We start from the raw sequence: 16090 nt of genomic DNA on the forward strand, positions 1-16090 counted from the left end.
TTTTGTTTAAAATGAAAAGTTTATTTGCTCAGAACACCAAATAGGATGCAAGCAATGTCATGACAAATATACAGAAATATGCAGACCAACATAAAACAGTAATTCTGTTTAAATGAAGGGGAAATCTCTTTCAATGTTATGACAACATACTCCCAAAAAGAATCTTTTCTTCAGTTAATTATACATTTTAATAAAATAAAGGGTAATGGATTAAGAGGAAGTTAGCTTGTGAATTTTTCTTAGAAATAAGACTCCAACTCTATTAATCCATGCCAGTTAAACACTATAACTAAAATTTCCAAAGAAGTGCAAAAGGAGATAAAGGGGTTAGTTACGTTTTTTGCTTGAACAGTCCAGAGGAAAACTGGTTACTACAAATACAGCAGGCAAACTGTTAAGACTGACTGATCTAGAACTGTACTAAATTTCAGTCAATGCTCGTCATTGTGCTAAATGCTCGTCATTAGTATGGCACATTTTGGTCCATGATATAGTTTAATGCCAAGATAGATCCCAATTTGTTACAGATACACTTAGATTACTGTTGCTTGTGTTTTTTTTTTTCTAAATATATATATATATTTAAAAAGCCAGGATACTTCCACATACAAAGGCGGATTTTCCCAGGAGGGACTTAAAGGAAGTAGTCTGGGGTGCGCCGGGTGACGTGAGGCTCTCCACGACGAGGTGCTGGGTCAAACTGAAGGCTATAAATGGCAAAAACAAACACCCAATAGTTAAAGGATTTGAATTTGTAAATAAACAAATCAATGTTATGATGGGAATGGACAAGTCACTGCCGGTGTTCTCCATGAAACTACCTCACAGAGCTATGGCGAAAATTTAAGCAGATGAAATGTCCAATTCGGTGTCTGGCACAAAACGTTTGCAGTATTATTATCAGTTAAATAGAAGTGCCAAGAGCAGACTTGCTGGTTTTATGCTAGACTTTAGGGAGAAGTATTTAGCCTTTTACTATTAAGAATAATGTTAGCCCGGCCAGCATGGCTCAGTGGTTGAGTGTTGACCTATGAACCAGGAGGTCACGGTTTGATTCTAGGTCAGGGCACATGCCTGCGTTGCAGGCTCAATTTGCAGTAAGAGCGTGCAAGAGGCAGCTGATCAATGATTCTCTCTCATCATTGATGTTTCTATCTCTCCCTATTCCTTCCTCTCTGAAATCAATTAAAAAGTATATTTAAAAAAATGTTACGTGTTTTTTTGTAGATGCCCTTTATCAGGATAAGGAAGTTCCCTTATTTGATTATTTTTATTATGAACTAGAGGACCAGGTTCATTCGTGCACCAGTGGGGTCCCTCGGCCTAGCCTATGGGGATCGGGCCAAAACCGGTAGTCCGACATCCCCCAAGGGGTCCCGGAGTGTGAGAGGGCACGCTGCAAAGTTGCTGTTGCTCCGCAGCTCCTGCATTGAGCGTCTGCCCCCTGGTGGTCATTGTGCATCATAGCTACCAGCTGGTCGCTTAGGCTTTTATATAGATAGATGGGTGCTGGGGTTTGGCTTTACTGGGATGATCATGTGTTTTTTGTCCTTTATTCTATTCATATAGTTTATCACATTAATTTTACGTTTTGAACCAACTTTGCATTCCTGGGATAAATTCCACTTGGCCATAATGTGTAATCCTTTTTACATCATGGATTACACATTGCTGGATTCAGTTTGTTATTTGGTTGCACACATTTATATCTAAATGCATTAACAGTATCCATCTGTAGTTTCCTTAAAATGTCTTCGGTTCTGGTATTAGGGTTACACAGGCCTCAAAGAATGAGTTGGGAAGTAATGCCTCTCTTCTGTTTTTTGAAGGTTTTGTGGACTGGTGTTAATTCCTTTTTAAATATTTGGTCAGTTCCCCAAAGAAGGCAATTGGGCCTGGGCTTTTATTTGTAGGAAGTATTAAAATTATGAATTTAAATTTCTTCTCTTGTTACAGGTCTATTCAAATACTCTTTTTAATTGAGTCAGTTTTGGTAGTTTCTAGAAATTTTTCAAGTTACCTAATTGTATTGTTATACAGTTACTGTATCCCCTTATAATGCCTTTTATTTCAGTAAGGTAACTTTGATAATGCATCTTCACTCCTCTTTTCTTGGTCAGTCCAGTTTTCTTGTTAAAAATAATCAACATTTTTGTTGAAAATAATCAACTTTTGGTTTAGCTGATTTTCTGTTTTCATAGTATTTCATTTTATTTTCACACTAAACTTTCCTTGCACTGAGTTTAATTTGCTTTTCTTTTTCCAGATCCTTAATGTGTAAAGTTAGGTTTTTGATTTGAGATCTTCCTTGATTTGTAATATAGGCTTTACAACTATAAATTTTCTTATAAACACTGTTTTCACTGTATCCCCTAAGTTTACGCACATTCTGTTTTCACTTTCATTCATCTCAAATTTTTCTAATTTCTCTTGTGATTTCTTCTTTGACCCACTAGGTTATTTAAAAGTGTTAATTTTCACACATTTATACATTTTCCAGTTTTCCTTCTGTTATTGATCTGCCTAGTTTTATTATTGAAAGTGGTATAATAAAGTCTCCAATGATTGTTGTTGAATTGTCTAGGTCTTCCTTCGATTCTGTTAGTTTTGCTCAATATATTCTAAGGCTCTGCTGTTGAGTGCATGTTTATAGTTGATATATCTTCCTGGTGGTGTGATTCTTTTATCATTATGAAATGTCCTTCTTCGTGTCTAATAATAATTTTTGTTTTGAAATCTATTTTTCTCATTTTTTTGAAATCTGACATTTGTGTATCCAGTGTTCTTGTGGTTGCTATTTGCATGGTGAATTTTTTTCTACCATTTTACTTCTTACCTACTTATAGAAGTAACTGTATTGTATTTCTGAATGTAAGTTGTTTCCTGTAGACATCGTAAAACTATCTTAAAAAACAACAATGGCCTAATAATCTCTGCCTTTTGATTGCATTGCTTAAACTGTTCACATTTAATATTATTGCTATGACAGAATTTATACCTATTTTAAAAATGTGTATTCTTTGTTTCTTGGTTCCTGCTTTAACTGCTTTATTAAAACGATATTTTTTAGTATACCACTTAAATTTCTTTAATAACTTTACAATTATTTTTCATTTTTTAATATGTTTTAATTGATTTTATAGAGAGAGGAATGGAGAAGGAGAGAAATATCGATAAGAGAGAATCATTGATTGGCTTGTCTCCCGCATGCCCCGTACTTGGGATCGAGCTCACCACCTGGGCATGTGCCCTGACTGGGAATTGAACCAGTGACCTCTTGGTGCATGGATGATGCTCAACCAACTGAACCACACTGGCTGGGCTACAATTGTTTTTCTTATTTTATTAGTGGTTGCTCTAGAGCTTACAATACACAACATAAAACTACTACAGATTTATACTAACCTAATTGTAGTGCCTTATAGAAGTTTACTCCTATATAACTCCTTTCTATTCTCCTCCCTTTTATTGCTACTGATGTTATATAGATAGTATATCTGTATATGTTACAGATCCCCAAATACTTATAATTTTACATATTATGACATTAAAGTTGCAAGAGAAAGGAGAACAAGTATATATTTATAGATTTTGTTATATTAACCTTATTTTTATTTTCTTCATGTTCTTCCTTAGGATTCAAGTTACCATGTAGTGTCACTTCTATGTACTGTTACTGTCAAATATACTACACTTGTATATATCACATTTCCTATAAGTTCAACTATACTTCACAAAATGTGTCCATATTGTGTAATGCAACTGGTTTTAAATCAGTTAAGAAAGTTGCAATCGTGCTTTTACAATTGCCACTGTGTGCGTGCGCAGACATTGATTTACTTTCTGGTGTCATTCACCTTCAGCCTGAAGGAAGACCCTCTTGGCAGGTCTGCTAGCATTGAATTTTCTCCATTTTGCTTATGTGGGCACATTTTTCTTTTGCATTCATTTTGAAATTTTGCTGGATGTAAGATTCTTGGCTAAGTTTTTATTTTCAGCACTTTGAATGAATATATTGTTCCATTGCCTTTCTGATGAAATGTCAGCTGATTATCCTATTTAGTAAGTCATTTTTCTCTTACAGCTTTCAACATTTTTTCTTTTAGACTTTCAGCATTTTAACTATGACATAAATGGTTACGGATTTCTTTAAATTTATCCAAGTTAGAGTTAGTTGAGCTTGGGTATGTAAATTAATGCTTATCATCAAATATGAGAAGCTTTCAGCCATGATTTCTTCAAATATTCTTTCTGTCCCCTTTTCTCTCTCCTCTCCTTCTAGAGCTCCCATACACTTATATTGGTGTGCTCAAAGGTGCCCTACATTTCTGAGCCTCTATTCATTTTTCTTCTCTTATTTTTCTCCTTGCTGTGCTGTTTTGCTTGATGCTACTAATATTATGAGAGAGATGAGAGCCCTCTTAATTGGTCTCTGCCATGACACTCATTGTTCAACAAAGTACTTAGGCTTGAAGTTCTATGTAAGATCAGTTCCCTCAGGCAGAGCTGAGGAACTTTTTGAGCTGCCTCTCACCCTGAACAGAACTTCTATGCAGTTGCTTTGGAGCTGTTTTCCCCCTGCCCCCATTAGTTTATATATTGCTGAAGCTAGTGTGCACAGTTACAAGGTTTTTTTTTGTGATCACAGCTTTGAAAATCTATTTTCCTAGCAACTTTCAAATATATAGTTCAGTATTAACTAGTCACTGTGGTGTACACTACACACCCTCATAACTTATTTACTTTATAACTAGAAGTTTGTACCTGGTGATCACCCTTCACCTACTTTCTAGTGCCACTCCTATTCTATGAGCAGGAGCTGGGAAATAACACTGCCTGCCATGCATGCCGGGAGGGAATTTCCATCCTAAGAGCTAGAGAGGGGAAGGGAATCTCGCTTGCTTGACTGCACCTTCCGGAATAGAGCGTCTGAAACCCAGGCCTGGGGTAGGTGTGATATACTGGCATATGCCCCCCAGAGGATGAAACCATATCCCTGAAACTGGAGCTAGGGAAGGGGAAAAGCCCCCATCTCTTTGTCCACACCCATGAAGAGCAGAGTGCCTAGCGCAGTTTCCATACACGTGATCCAAGACTAGGGAAAGAGTCGTGGCTCAAATTCCACAAACTCTGGCTGTTATTACCCAGATTTAGATTTTCTAGAATAAGTACTTCTCTATCTGTTGTATATACTTAGAACAGTTTCCAAAAACTTGAAATACCTGTTTAAAATAATGTTCTCTAGCTAAGTAGTTGTTTTTATTGGGGAGATAGTTTGCTATCTTCATTATCCCAGAAGCAGAAATCCTATGTCACATTTTCAATTTTCCTCCTAAAAGTGATCATATACAATTAAAGTTTAAGGTAACTTACAAGGAATATTTTAAAGTGTCATCTAATTCCATGATAGCAGCCTGGTTCCCACAACGATAACAGTAATTGGGTGCACTGAAAATGGTAACCACATTCCGATCATGACACCAATTGTATCCCTGCATTAAAAAAAAAAAAAATCAGTATTTCACTATAAAATTATAATCTCAACACAGAGAAGGTTAAACTTAGAAATTACAAGTATTTTCTGTGGAAATGCAGTCTTCTAATTTACTTTATATAGTATCCTTCATCAATATTGTGCACCTGCATGAATATGCAACTGTTGGGTAACAGGGTTTTATTGTTACATGGAGCTTAGTAAATGCACTGTTCTGGCTTAATCTATGCTTGCAATCTTGGCTATGATGTGTACTCAATTTCTCCCACTATATGAGTTTCCTTGTAAATTATGTCAAATTTTGCTTTATATATTTTGACTCTATTAAATAAGTAATTAAAAATTTAGAATTATTTCTTCCTAGAGAACTGGGACAGTTTTCTCTAATAACCTGTTTTCATTTAAGGTCCCAGGTTCGATTCCGGTCAAGGGCATGTACCTGGGTTGCGGGCACATCCCCAGTAGGGGACCAATAAACCATTTTCCATCCCTCTACTTCTAATCATTATCCTATCTAATAATAGACAAACAGTGTCCTCTCTGTGAAAAATCAATAAAATATATTAAAAAAAAAAAAAAATTTAGAATTATTTCTTCCTAGAGAACTGGGACAGTTTTCTCTAATAACCTGTTTTCATTTCTCATTACACTTTTTATCTTAGAACCTATTCTGATTAGCTGTATATTGGATAATTATCTAATTGATATACCAATAAACCATTTTCCATCCCTCTACTTCTAATCATTATCCTATCTAATAATAGACAAACAGTGTAATTGACCGTACCTTCACTACGCTTCCCACTGGCTAATCAGCAAGATATGCAAATTAACCGCCAACAAAAGATGGCGGTTAATTTGCATATGTAGGCGGCGCGGCAGAGCGAAGACTGAAGGCAGCTCCGGCCGGAGCAGCGAAGGCTTTGAAGGCGGCTCTGGCTGGAGTGAAGGCCTGGGTCCCCGGTGCCGAAGGAAAACCGGTGCAGGCAGCCAGGGGAAGGGAAGGCCTATTGCACGAATCTTTTTGTGCAACAGGCCTCTAGTATTTTACATAAATCCCAATAGCTGAATTTTGATTATCTAATTTGAGTCTCCTCTTCTAACAAAAATTTTCATCCATTTAACATTGTTTATGATTACTGATATAATTAGATTTATCCTCAGCATAAGAATTGAGGTTCTTTATCATACTCTCACTCCTCCTCTTGCTTTATTGGGTTTGTGAAGTTTTCTCTTACATTTTAAAGCTGCTCCTACTGGTTTGGAAGTATTATATTCTATTTATATTCCTTTAGTATTTACAAAATAGTAACATCATAGTAGAGAAATCTGGCAGGCATCACCTTAACTAAGTGATCTAAGTTAAAACCACCAGCACTGGGATAAGTTTCATTACCGCTGTATGATACACTGAAAAGAACACATCAGTATGTGGCATACCCACCAAAATGCATATCCTGAATCTATAACCATAAGGAAGCATCAGGTAAATCACAAATGAAAACTACTTACACAAAATAAAATTGCTTGTACTTAAAATGTCAAGATTATATAAAACAAAGAAAATCTGAATGCAGCCCCATCCTGAATTAGATTTTAGATATACATATTCAACTAAAAGCCATTAGTGAGATAATTAAAATTTGAATAAAGTGTTTAGGTTAGATAAAAATATTAGATCAATGCAAATTTATTGACTGTAACAACTATACTGTGGTTATATAAGACAAAAGTCCTTATTTTTATAAATACACACGGAAATTTGGGGGCAAATGAGCATCATGTCTGCAACTGACATTAAAACAGTCAAAATAATGTAACGTGTGCAGGGAAGGGGGGAAGAAGAAAGAAACTGAATAATAAAGCAATTTTTAAAATACTCACATTTGAGGACTCTGACTTCAAAGTGAGTTACAGTTTTGCTCTAGCAAACTAGTACTTTCCTTACTTGCTAAAGCAGGCCAAGGTTTTCCTCCTTTCACTTAGATAATGGTGAGGAATGTTCCTACTATTCCAAGTTATGAAGGCTTTATTACAGACATACGTATTTATCAGAAACAAAGATCGCCATCCTGTAGGAAAAGGACATACCTCCATTACAAGTTGGTGAGCGCGAGAAACCAGTGTGAGACCATTGGCATGATTGAATGTTTCAGAAATGTCTTGTCCAAACGTATAGCCAGCACCACGTGGTGAAATACCCCATCCACCACGATCATCTGGATCTGACCATAACAGATCACACATCGGGCCCTGGCAAAAAAAATTAGGTACTTATTATAAATTATCAGCACTCATATTTAACTAATTAAGCTTTACTACAATGTGGTTGTTTCATTTTCTTTTAATTTAAAGTAAGTTTACCTCATGTGGAACTTCTTGTAAACGATCCAGGGCCCTTATATGATCCAGTGTATCAATGGATGGAGAGAGGCCACCATGGAGGCAGAAAATCTGTTTATGAATTTATAAAGAAAATAAATTTATTAATTGCTAAAAAGTAATGGAAAGTAAATAATTACAAATGTCAATCCTAATAGCTCTTTTCAAAATAATATTTTAAAATATTCACTGTGGAGAATTTGTAAGATACAATGAAAAATGAAACAAAAACAAGAGAGAGGGCTGTTAACATTTAAATATATTTTTTGTCTTTTTTCTTTAAAATCCCAACACTATATGACCCATCATTGCATTTTCTGATGTATAAAATTTTCTTCTCTTATAATAAAGACCCTACAAATTCCTGTTATTGGTTTCAAAAGTTCTTCAGTTTTCTTTGATTTTCTTCTTAATGTTTATACCTTTTAATTCTTTTTATTGCTCAGTGAATTGGCTAAAATTTCCGAAACAAAATCAAATAATACAAGTTAGTGGAAATTTTTTGTTTATCTTTATGGGGGTAAAACACCTATTCCCATGTCCAGCCTCTAGAGCAGCCGTGGGCAAACTACAGCCCGCGGGCTGGATCCGGCCCGTTTGAAATGAATAAAACTAAAAAAAAAAAGACCGTACCTTTTTATGTAATGATGTTTACTTTGAATTTATATTAGTTCACACAAACACTCCATCCATGCTTTTGTTCCAGTCCTCCGGTCCAGTTTAAGAACCCATTGTAGCCCTCGAGTCAAAAAGTTTGCCCACCCCTGCTCTAGAGATTTGGAATCAGAGAGAATTATAATACAACCCTTTAGAGGGCATTTTCTCCTGATTTTGATGAGATGCTTTCTGATGTTTTGGTAAGTATAGTCAGCATATGTTTCTTTATCTAATTAATGCTACTTTATTTTACTCCTTAATAAATGAATTTTTAAAAAAATATATAGAATCAAACTGTGACCTCTTGGTTCATAGGTCCATGCTCAACCACTGAGCCATGCCGGGTGGGCTGAGTTTTAAATAATGAATATTATCTGGTCAAAAGATTTAAACACATATCTGACAACATGATCATGTGCATGTAACTTATCCAAATCCCTGTTCTGAAATATTGAGTATAAGAGAAAGAGGCAGAAAAAGCCAAGGAGATGAAAAAACACGCCATATAAATCTAGACCCTAAATAACTAGGAGAAAACCTTTCCCTACTTTTAACCCATCCCAACCTTCTACCCCCCGCCCCCCCATGTAAGCACACACATACACACCTGTCCATCTACTAAAGCTGTAAGTGGAAGATAATCAAACAGATCTGTAAAATATTTCCAAACATTGGCATTTCCATACTTTCGCAGGCACTCATCATAAAAGCCATACACTTGGGTAATTTGCCGGCTTTCATGGTTTCCTCTTAATATTGTAATGCGTTCTGGATACCGCACCTGGAGAAAAAGCAAACAAAACAAAACAAAAAACCCATGGTACAAATCATATTTTTATTAGTGTCATGTTAAATATATTAACCTCTGACCTACTTCTTTAAATGGCTCTTTTGTCTGCTAGTAAATTAAATGTTAAATTCTTTTCAGAGTAAAAAATATTCTCATTCATGACCAGGTCCTATTGATTAAATTATGATGAAATATTTCAGATAGCTGTTCTTCATTACTATTTATACCACCCTCACTGGAATCCTTATTAACTGATACCTATATCACTATAATAAACTTGTCTCTGATTCTGTCTTAAATACCTTCATCTTTATTACTAGTTTTCTAAGTCTTCCCAGAACAATGTAACTTCTTACTGCTAAATGGATAATGAAGAGCAGAGATCTGGACCTGAGACAAACTCCTCTATAGACTAATTTCCATTTCCCACGAGAAGATGGTATTTGCCAACAAAAACACAAAAACAGGCCTTTACCAAATCCAGGCAAGATTTCAAATGTATTAATAGTCTTTTCCATAACAAAATATAGAGACAGACCTTATAGTATACTAGTTAGGAATATGTCTGATAAATTATGAAAAGCATCGATTCTGTAAACCAAATTAACCAAAAGCTGCAAATACGTACTTCCATTCATACATATTTTCTAAGCATCCATCATATATGTCCAGCATTAAACTCAGTGCTAAAGTTAGGTGAGGTTGCCACAAGTATAATACATGACTTCTGCTCCTCAAAACCTCACTAAAGAGGATGTGAACTAAATAACACAAGGCAATAAACGGCTATGCAACATAAATAAGGGGTGGGGCAGTAGGTTTCATGGTCATTTAGAGGAAAGGAGTGAGGCGAAAATGGTTGAAGACTTCATGGAAGAAGAACTTGAGTTGAGTCTTGACAGGAGGGGTAAGAAATCAGAGTAATCTTGTGAAGAAACTGGATAAGGAAACAAATGGAGACAGACTGAACACTGAAATTCTTTGATTTGACACAAAATGTTTATGCTACCAACTACTGGCAGGCAAATTCAAACTATACTATAGAGGGCCGGGCAAGGCGTTTGAGCTTGAGTGTACAGGCAACGTGGAATCACTAAAGAATTTGCAAGTGACAAGACGAAACTGTTAAATAAAAGAGATTTAATCTGGCAGCATATGCAAGGGCAAGGAAAATTTGGAGGGGTCAGATGTTGGGGGCAGAAATATTAGTTACTAATATTATTGCTATTGCAATAATTACAGTGTGAAGTGATAAAGATACAAATTGGATGGAGACAATAAAAACAGAAAGACATGGGGATAACAGATAAAGACCTGTTAATGGACTAAACATGAGGGATAAGTGATTAAGTAAAAAATGATTCCAAGACTTCAGCTATGGATTCTCCAAGAGAATGATATACCAGAAGTAGGCAGGAGAGGTCTAATGTAGTATTCTCATCTCTCTTTTAAAAGATGTAAAATCAACTATTATTTAAGGAGTTATAAACTGAATGGATTACACAGAACAGATGATATGCAATACTGACATTTTTGCCTTTTGTTGGTTTAAAGCTTGAAAAAAAATTAAACTTCATTAATCGTACCTTTAATGCCACAAGAAGAGTCACAGTCTCCACTGAATAGTAACCTCTGTCTACATAGTCGCCCATGAACAGATAGTTTGTATCTGGTGATTTGCCTCCAATTCTAAAGAGTTCCATAAGATCATGGAACTGACCGTGCACATCTCCACAGACAGTGACAGGACAACGGACCTCTTGCACATTTGATTCCTTTGTTAAAATTTCCTTAGCCTGTTAGGAAAAAAGAATCAACAATTAAAAAAAATTCTATCACAAACTTAAAAGCATCATTTCTTATTTATTAAGAGAAAATCTGGGGGGGGGGGGGGACCTGAAATGTGCCTCATGAAATCATAAAACTAGTATCGCAATGAGATACCACTTTACACCTACTAGGATGGCTAAATTAACAGGATGGATACTAGCAAGTGTTTGTGAGGGAGGATGTGGAGAAACTGGAACTCTCACACACTGTTGGTGGCTGTGGAAAACAGTCTGGCAGATCTTCAATAAGTTAACAATAGACTTACTCTATGACCCAGCAACTCTACTCATATATATATATATATATATATATATATATATATATATACTTAAGAAAAATGAAAACTTATGTTTACACATGTTCTCAGTGACATTATCCACAATAACCAAAACATAGAAAACACGCAAATACCCATTAATTTGTGGATACATAAATAAAATGTGGTATTTTATGTTCAATGGAGTATTATTCAGCCAGTAATAAAAAGAAATGAAGTACTGATACATGCTATTGATGTGGGAAACATTACACAGTAGTCTCCCACTATCCACAGGGATTAAGTTCCAAGACCCCAGTAGATGCTGGAAACCGAGAGTACCAAACCCATACTATGTTTTTTCCCTATATCTACATACCTATGATAAAGCTTAATTTATAGACACAGTAAGAGATTAACAACAATAACCAAAAATAAAATAAAACAATCATAACAATATACTGTAATAACAAGTTATGTGAATGTGGTTACTCATTTCGGGGACCCTTGCTGGAGTCTTCTCATAGGCTCAATGCTTTCTGGCACAATGCATTGCCATCATTCAGAACACGTTTTCTTTTTTAAAAGATTATTCCCATTTTATTTTTATTTAAAAAAATTTTTTTTATTGATTTCAGAATGGAAGGAGGAGGGAGAGAGATAGAAACATCAATGATGAGAAATAATCATTGATGAGCTGCCTCCTGCACGCCCCCTATTGGGGATCGAGCCCACAATCTGGGCATGTGCCCTGACCCAGAATGAAACCGTGATCTCCTGACCTGATTCATAGGTCGACGCTCAACCACCGAGCCATGCCGGCAGGGCTGGGCCGGAACATGTTTTCTGTTCATGTCTTACACACACACATTTAATTTAATGCCTTTTCCATCTTAACTAAGCACTCATCACACACTATGGCTGTAACTTTTGCAGTTTGAGGTGGGACACCAAAACTAGCACGGCCTTCTTTTTCTTTTTCCTTTTTATAATTCCACGAATAGAAGATTCATTCTTTTTTTAAAAAAAAAATTTTTTTTTTTACTGACTTCAAAGAGAAAGGGAGAGGAAGAGAGAGAGAGAAACATCAATGATGAAAGAGAATCAATGATTGGCTGCCTCCTGTATGTCCCCCACTGGGGATCGAGCCCGCAACCTGGGCATGTGCCCTTGACCGGAATCAAACCCGGGACCCTTCAGTCCGCAGGCTCTATCCACTGAGCCAAACCGGCCAGGGCAGAAGATTCATTCTTACCTCAGACCTTTGTAATCTTGGTACATCATTATTTTTTCTGTGCTTTATTGAGCACTTGATGGCTTCTCATTGGCATATATGAATTGCTAGCATCACTACTCTTGTGCTTTGGGGCCATTAAGTAAAATACTAGTAAGGGTAACTTGGACACAAGCACTGTGATACTCCAACAGTCAATCTGATAACCAAGACGGCTATAAAAGCGACTAATGTGAGGAGCGGGTGTAAAGCATGGAAACGCTAGGCATAGGGATGAGTCACATCCCAAAGGGACAGAGCAGGACAATGAGAGATTTCATCACGCCCCTCAGAACATCGTACAATTTAAAACTTATGAATTATTTACGTTTGGAATTTTTCATTTAATATTTTCGGACTGTGGTTGACCTCAGGTAACTGAAACTGCGGAAAGTGAAACAGTGGATAAGGGGGTACTACTGTATTAAGTGAAAGAAAGCAGTCGCTAATTGTCATATATTACATGGCTCATTTTACATTTAAATGTCCACAATAAACAAATCTACAGAGACAGAAAGTAGATTGATTAGTGGCTGCCTAAGGCTGGGAAATCTGGGGGAGGGGTAATGGCTAAGGGGTGTAGGGTTTCTTCTGGGGGATAATGAAAATGTTCAAATTGTGGTGATGGATCCATATCTGTGAATGCACTTAAAGTCACTGAACTGTCCACTCTAAAAGGGTGAATTGTATGGTATAGGAATTATCTTAATAAAACTGTTTTTAAAAAAGATAATCACATTTACTGGTTAAAATAGGTTAATAAAAAGTCACAAATTAATTACTCAAATTATTTTATAAGGAAACACATTCTCCCACCAATTCACAAGCTAACCTTCAACTTCTTTATTCCAACTATTTTATATTTAACTAGAGGCCCGGTGCATAAAATTCATGCACGGTGTGTGTCAGGGGGTCCTCTCCAATCTGGGACTCCTCAGGGGATGTCCAACTGCCTGCAGTTGGACATTGCTCTCACAATCCTGGACCACTGGCTCCTAATCGCTCACCTGCCTGCCTGCCTGATCGCCCCTAACTGCCCCCCCCTGCCGGCTTGGTTGCCCCCAATTGCCCCCCCACCAGCCTAGTCGCCTCTCACTGCCCCCCCTGCCGGCCTGGTCACCCCCAATTGCCCCCCCACCAGCCTAGTCGCCCCTCACTGCCCCCCCGCCAGCCTAATTACCCCCAACTGCCCCCCCTGCCAGCCTGGTTGCCCCCAGCTGCAAACCCCCGCCCCCCCGTTGGCATGGTTGCCCCTTACTGCCCCTGCCCTGCCAGCCTGGTCACCCCCAACTAACCCCCCTCGCCTGGTCGCCCCCCCTGCTGGCCTGGTCACCCCCAACTGTCCCCCCCCCCACCGGCCTGGTCGCCCCACGCAGCCTGCTTGTTCAGTCATTTGGTCATCCCTCACTAACCCTCCTGCCGGCCTGGTCGCCCCACGCAGCCTGCTTGTTCAGTCATTTGGTCATCCCTCACTAACCCTCCTGCCGGCCTGGTCGCCCCATGCAGCCTGCTTGTTCAGTCGTTTGGTCGTCCCTCACTAACCCCCCGCTGGCCTGGTCATAGGCAGCCATCTTGTAAGGACATGAGGGGTAATTTGCGTATTACCTCTTTATTATATAGGATTATATAGGATGAGACAAGTTAGAGTATACCATTAGAAGGCCCTGAGTTTATACAGCATTTGTAATAAACAGTATCAGATTATATTCAAGTTTATTACACCTCATCTATTTAGCAACTTTTCCTTAAATAGGAAAAAGATGCCAAAATCAGAAAGAAAAAAAAAAGGGCACCTGAAGGCGTATAACAAAACAGATATGATGTAAGTGTATGTATCTTTCCATTAACCCACCAGAAGAGTCCTTAGGCTTATTTTGGGCCTCTTTACTTGTCATGTATAAAATTCCAATAAGCTATTTATTGCAGTTTTCGGTCTATGAGAGATTACTAACAGAAAACCATGAAGGACAAACTAAGTGTAAGAAACAACCTACAGTGATGGTAGCAAAAGTGACCCTGGGCAACAAAGGCCAAACGCTCAGGATGAAGCTGAAAGTAGAACCCAGTAGAGAAGAGCTAAGATTCGTGGGAGAGTGAAATTTTAGGGACAGACATTTCTCTGCCTCTCTTGGAATTTAATAATCTAAAGAGCATTTAAAAACATAGATTTTGAGTGTGTCTACATATAAGTTCATATTTCTCTGCATCTTTATCAGCAGACTTTATCATTCTTGTCAATTACTGGGTGTGCAATAGTATCTTTTAATTTGCACTTCTAACACTATTTAAAATGCAGCTTTTCATGTTTCTTGGTCATGGGATTATTTTTGTGTGAGATATCTACTCACAAAATTAGACTAATTTTTCAACTTGGTTGTTTATATTGTCCCTATTGATTTGTACCAGTTTTATTTTTAGTATTATAAATATTTACCTTTTGCTGGTTTTATGCATTTTAAATATCTTCTCACAGTCTGGTGTTTTCAGTTTGCTTAGGGTTACTAAAGTTTTTTTGTTGTTGTTTCTAAACTTTAAGATAGCCAAATTTATCACTCTTCTCCCTTTATGGTCTGTGCTATTTGGGTCTTGTTTTAGAAACTGTCTCCTACACAAAAGTCAAAAAGGCACTCCTGTATTTTTATCCCACAAGTTTTTGCTTTCATATTTAACAAGTCTTTGATCCAGAGCAGTAATTTGTTGTATGGTATAATGTAGGGACTCATTTTAATTTTATCACTCCTAATGGTTAGCCAACTGGCCTGGCATTATTTATTATACAGTGCCATCCTTTCCTCACTAATTTGTAATGTCACCTCTGCCACTCTTTAGTCAAGACCTATGTCTGTTTCATGATTTCCAAGACCTGGAAACAACCTTGTATATCCTTTTAGCTTCCCTTCCTTTTTTTTTCTCTCTGAAGGAACTGCCTGTCTTTTGAACTGCTCTGCTCTCATCATTGATGGTATCCTTGCCTAGCCACCGAGCTGGAGTCTAAGCTGAAGTTATGGACCTGCTTGGCCTTGGTTCTAACTATGTTGAGCTGCTCCTCCACTTCAAGACACGGATGGAATGCCACATGGTGGGATGTGAGGTTCTGGCTTCTTGAGAAGGAGCTAAGGGCTAGATAGCACAATCTGGAAATATGTGTTAGTCACTTCTCCATGGAGTGAACCTCCACTAGTGGGAAGAGGAAGAAAAGAGGGAGCCAGGGAAATAAATTGCCTCCCAAGGTAATATATCATATTGCATTACAGCTTTTCCCACCTTATTTTTTTCCTTCACCTTAAATCCTTGGGCTTAGATTCCCCAAATAAAGTGTCAGCACTTTAATCCTTGTCTTGGTTCCATTCTCATTAGTCTCCTACCCCTGAGTCAATAACAGACTGATTTAATCACTATAAGAAATCA

General features: G+C 37.4%; 1 protein-coding gene across 2 annotated transcripts; it reads right to left on the reverse strand.

Moving 5' to 3' along the window:
• Positions 1-11143, reverse strand: PPP2CB (protein phosphatase 2 catalytic subunit beta). Of its 2 annotated transcripts, XM_023751847.1 has the most exons (7): positions 10910-11049; positions 9952-10260; positions 9141-9314; positions 7859-7948; positions 7586-7747; positions 5374-5492; positions 1-707 (listed from the first exon to the last, which is right to left on the reverse strand). In XM_023751847.1, the coding sequence occupies exons 2-7, from the start codon at positions 9955-9957 to the stop codon at positions 635-637; spliced, it is 624 nt and encodes a 207-aa protein (XP_023607615.1). In that variant the 5' UTR covers positions 9958-10260; positions 10910-11049; the 3' UTR covers positions 1-634. The 2 variants fall into 2 exon arrangements, with proteins under 2 accessions (XP_023607615.1, XP_014309085.1); XM_014453599.1 differs by lacking the exon at positions 9952-10260 and having other exon boundaries at positions 10910-11143.
• Positions 11144-16090: the final 4947 nt, after the last annotated feature.

The sequence above is a fragment of the Myotis lucifugus genome, unplaced genomic scaffold, assembly GCF_000147115.1.
Source record: "Myotis lucifugus unplaced genomic scaffold, Myoluc2.0 scaffold_26, whole genome shotgun sequence".
Lineage (NCBI taxonomy): Eukaryota > Metazoa > Chordata > Mammalia > Chiroptera > Vespertilionidae > Myotis > Myotis lucifugus.

Bases quoted from the DNA above. Each gene is read 5' to 3' on its own strand.
- PPP2CB (XM_014453599.1), bottom strand. From the start codon at position 11,026: ATGGAACTCTTTAGAATTGGAGGCAAATCACCAGATACAAACTATCTG. The intron at 9,315-10,909 runs GTACGATTAATG...CTTTTTCTCCAG, and splicing joins CTCTTCTTGTGGCATTAAAG to GTGCGGTATCCAGAACGCAT. The intron at 708-5,373 runs GTAAGTTACCTT...TGCCATTTATAG, and splicing joins GACACTTTAAAATATTCCTT to CCTTCAGTTTGACCCAGCAC.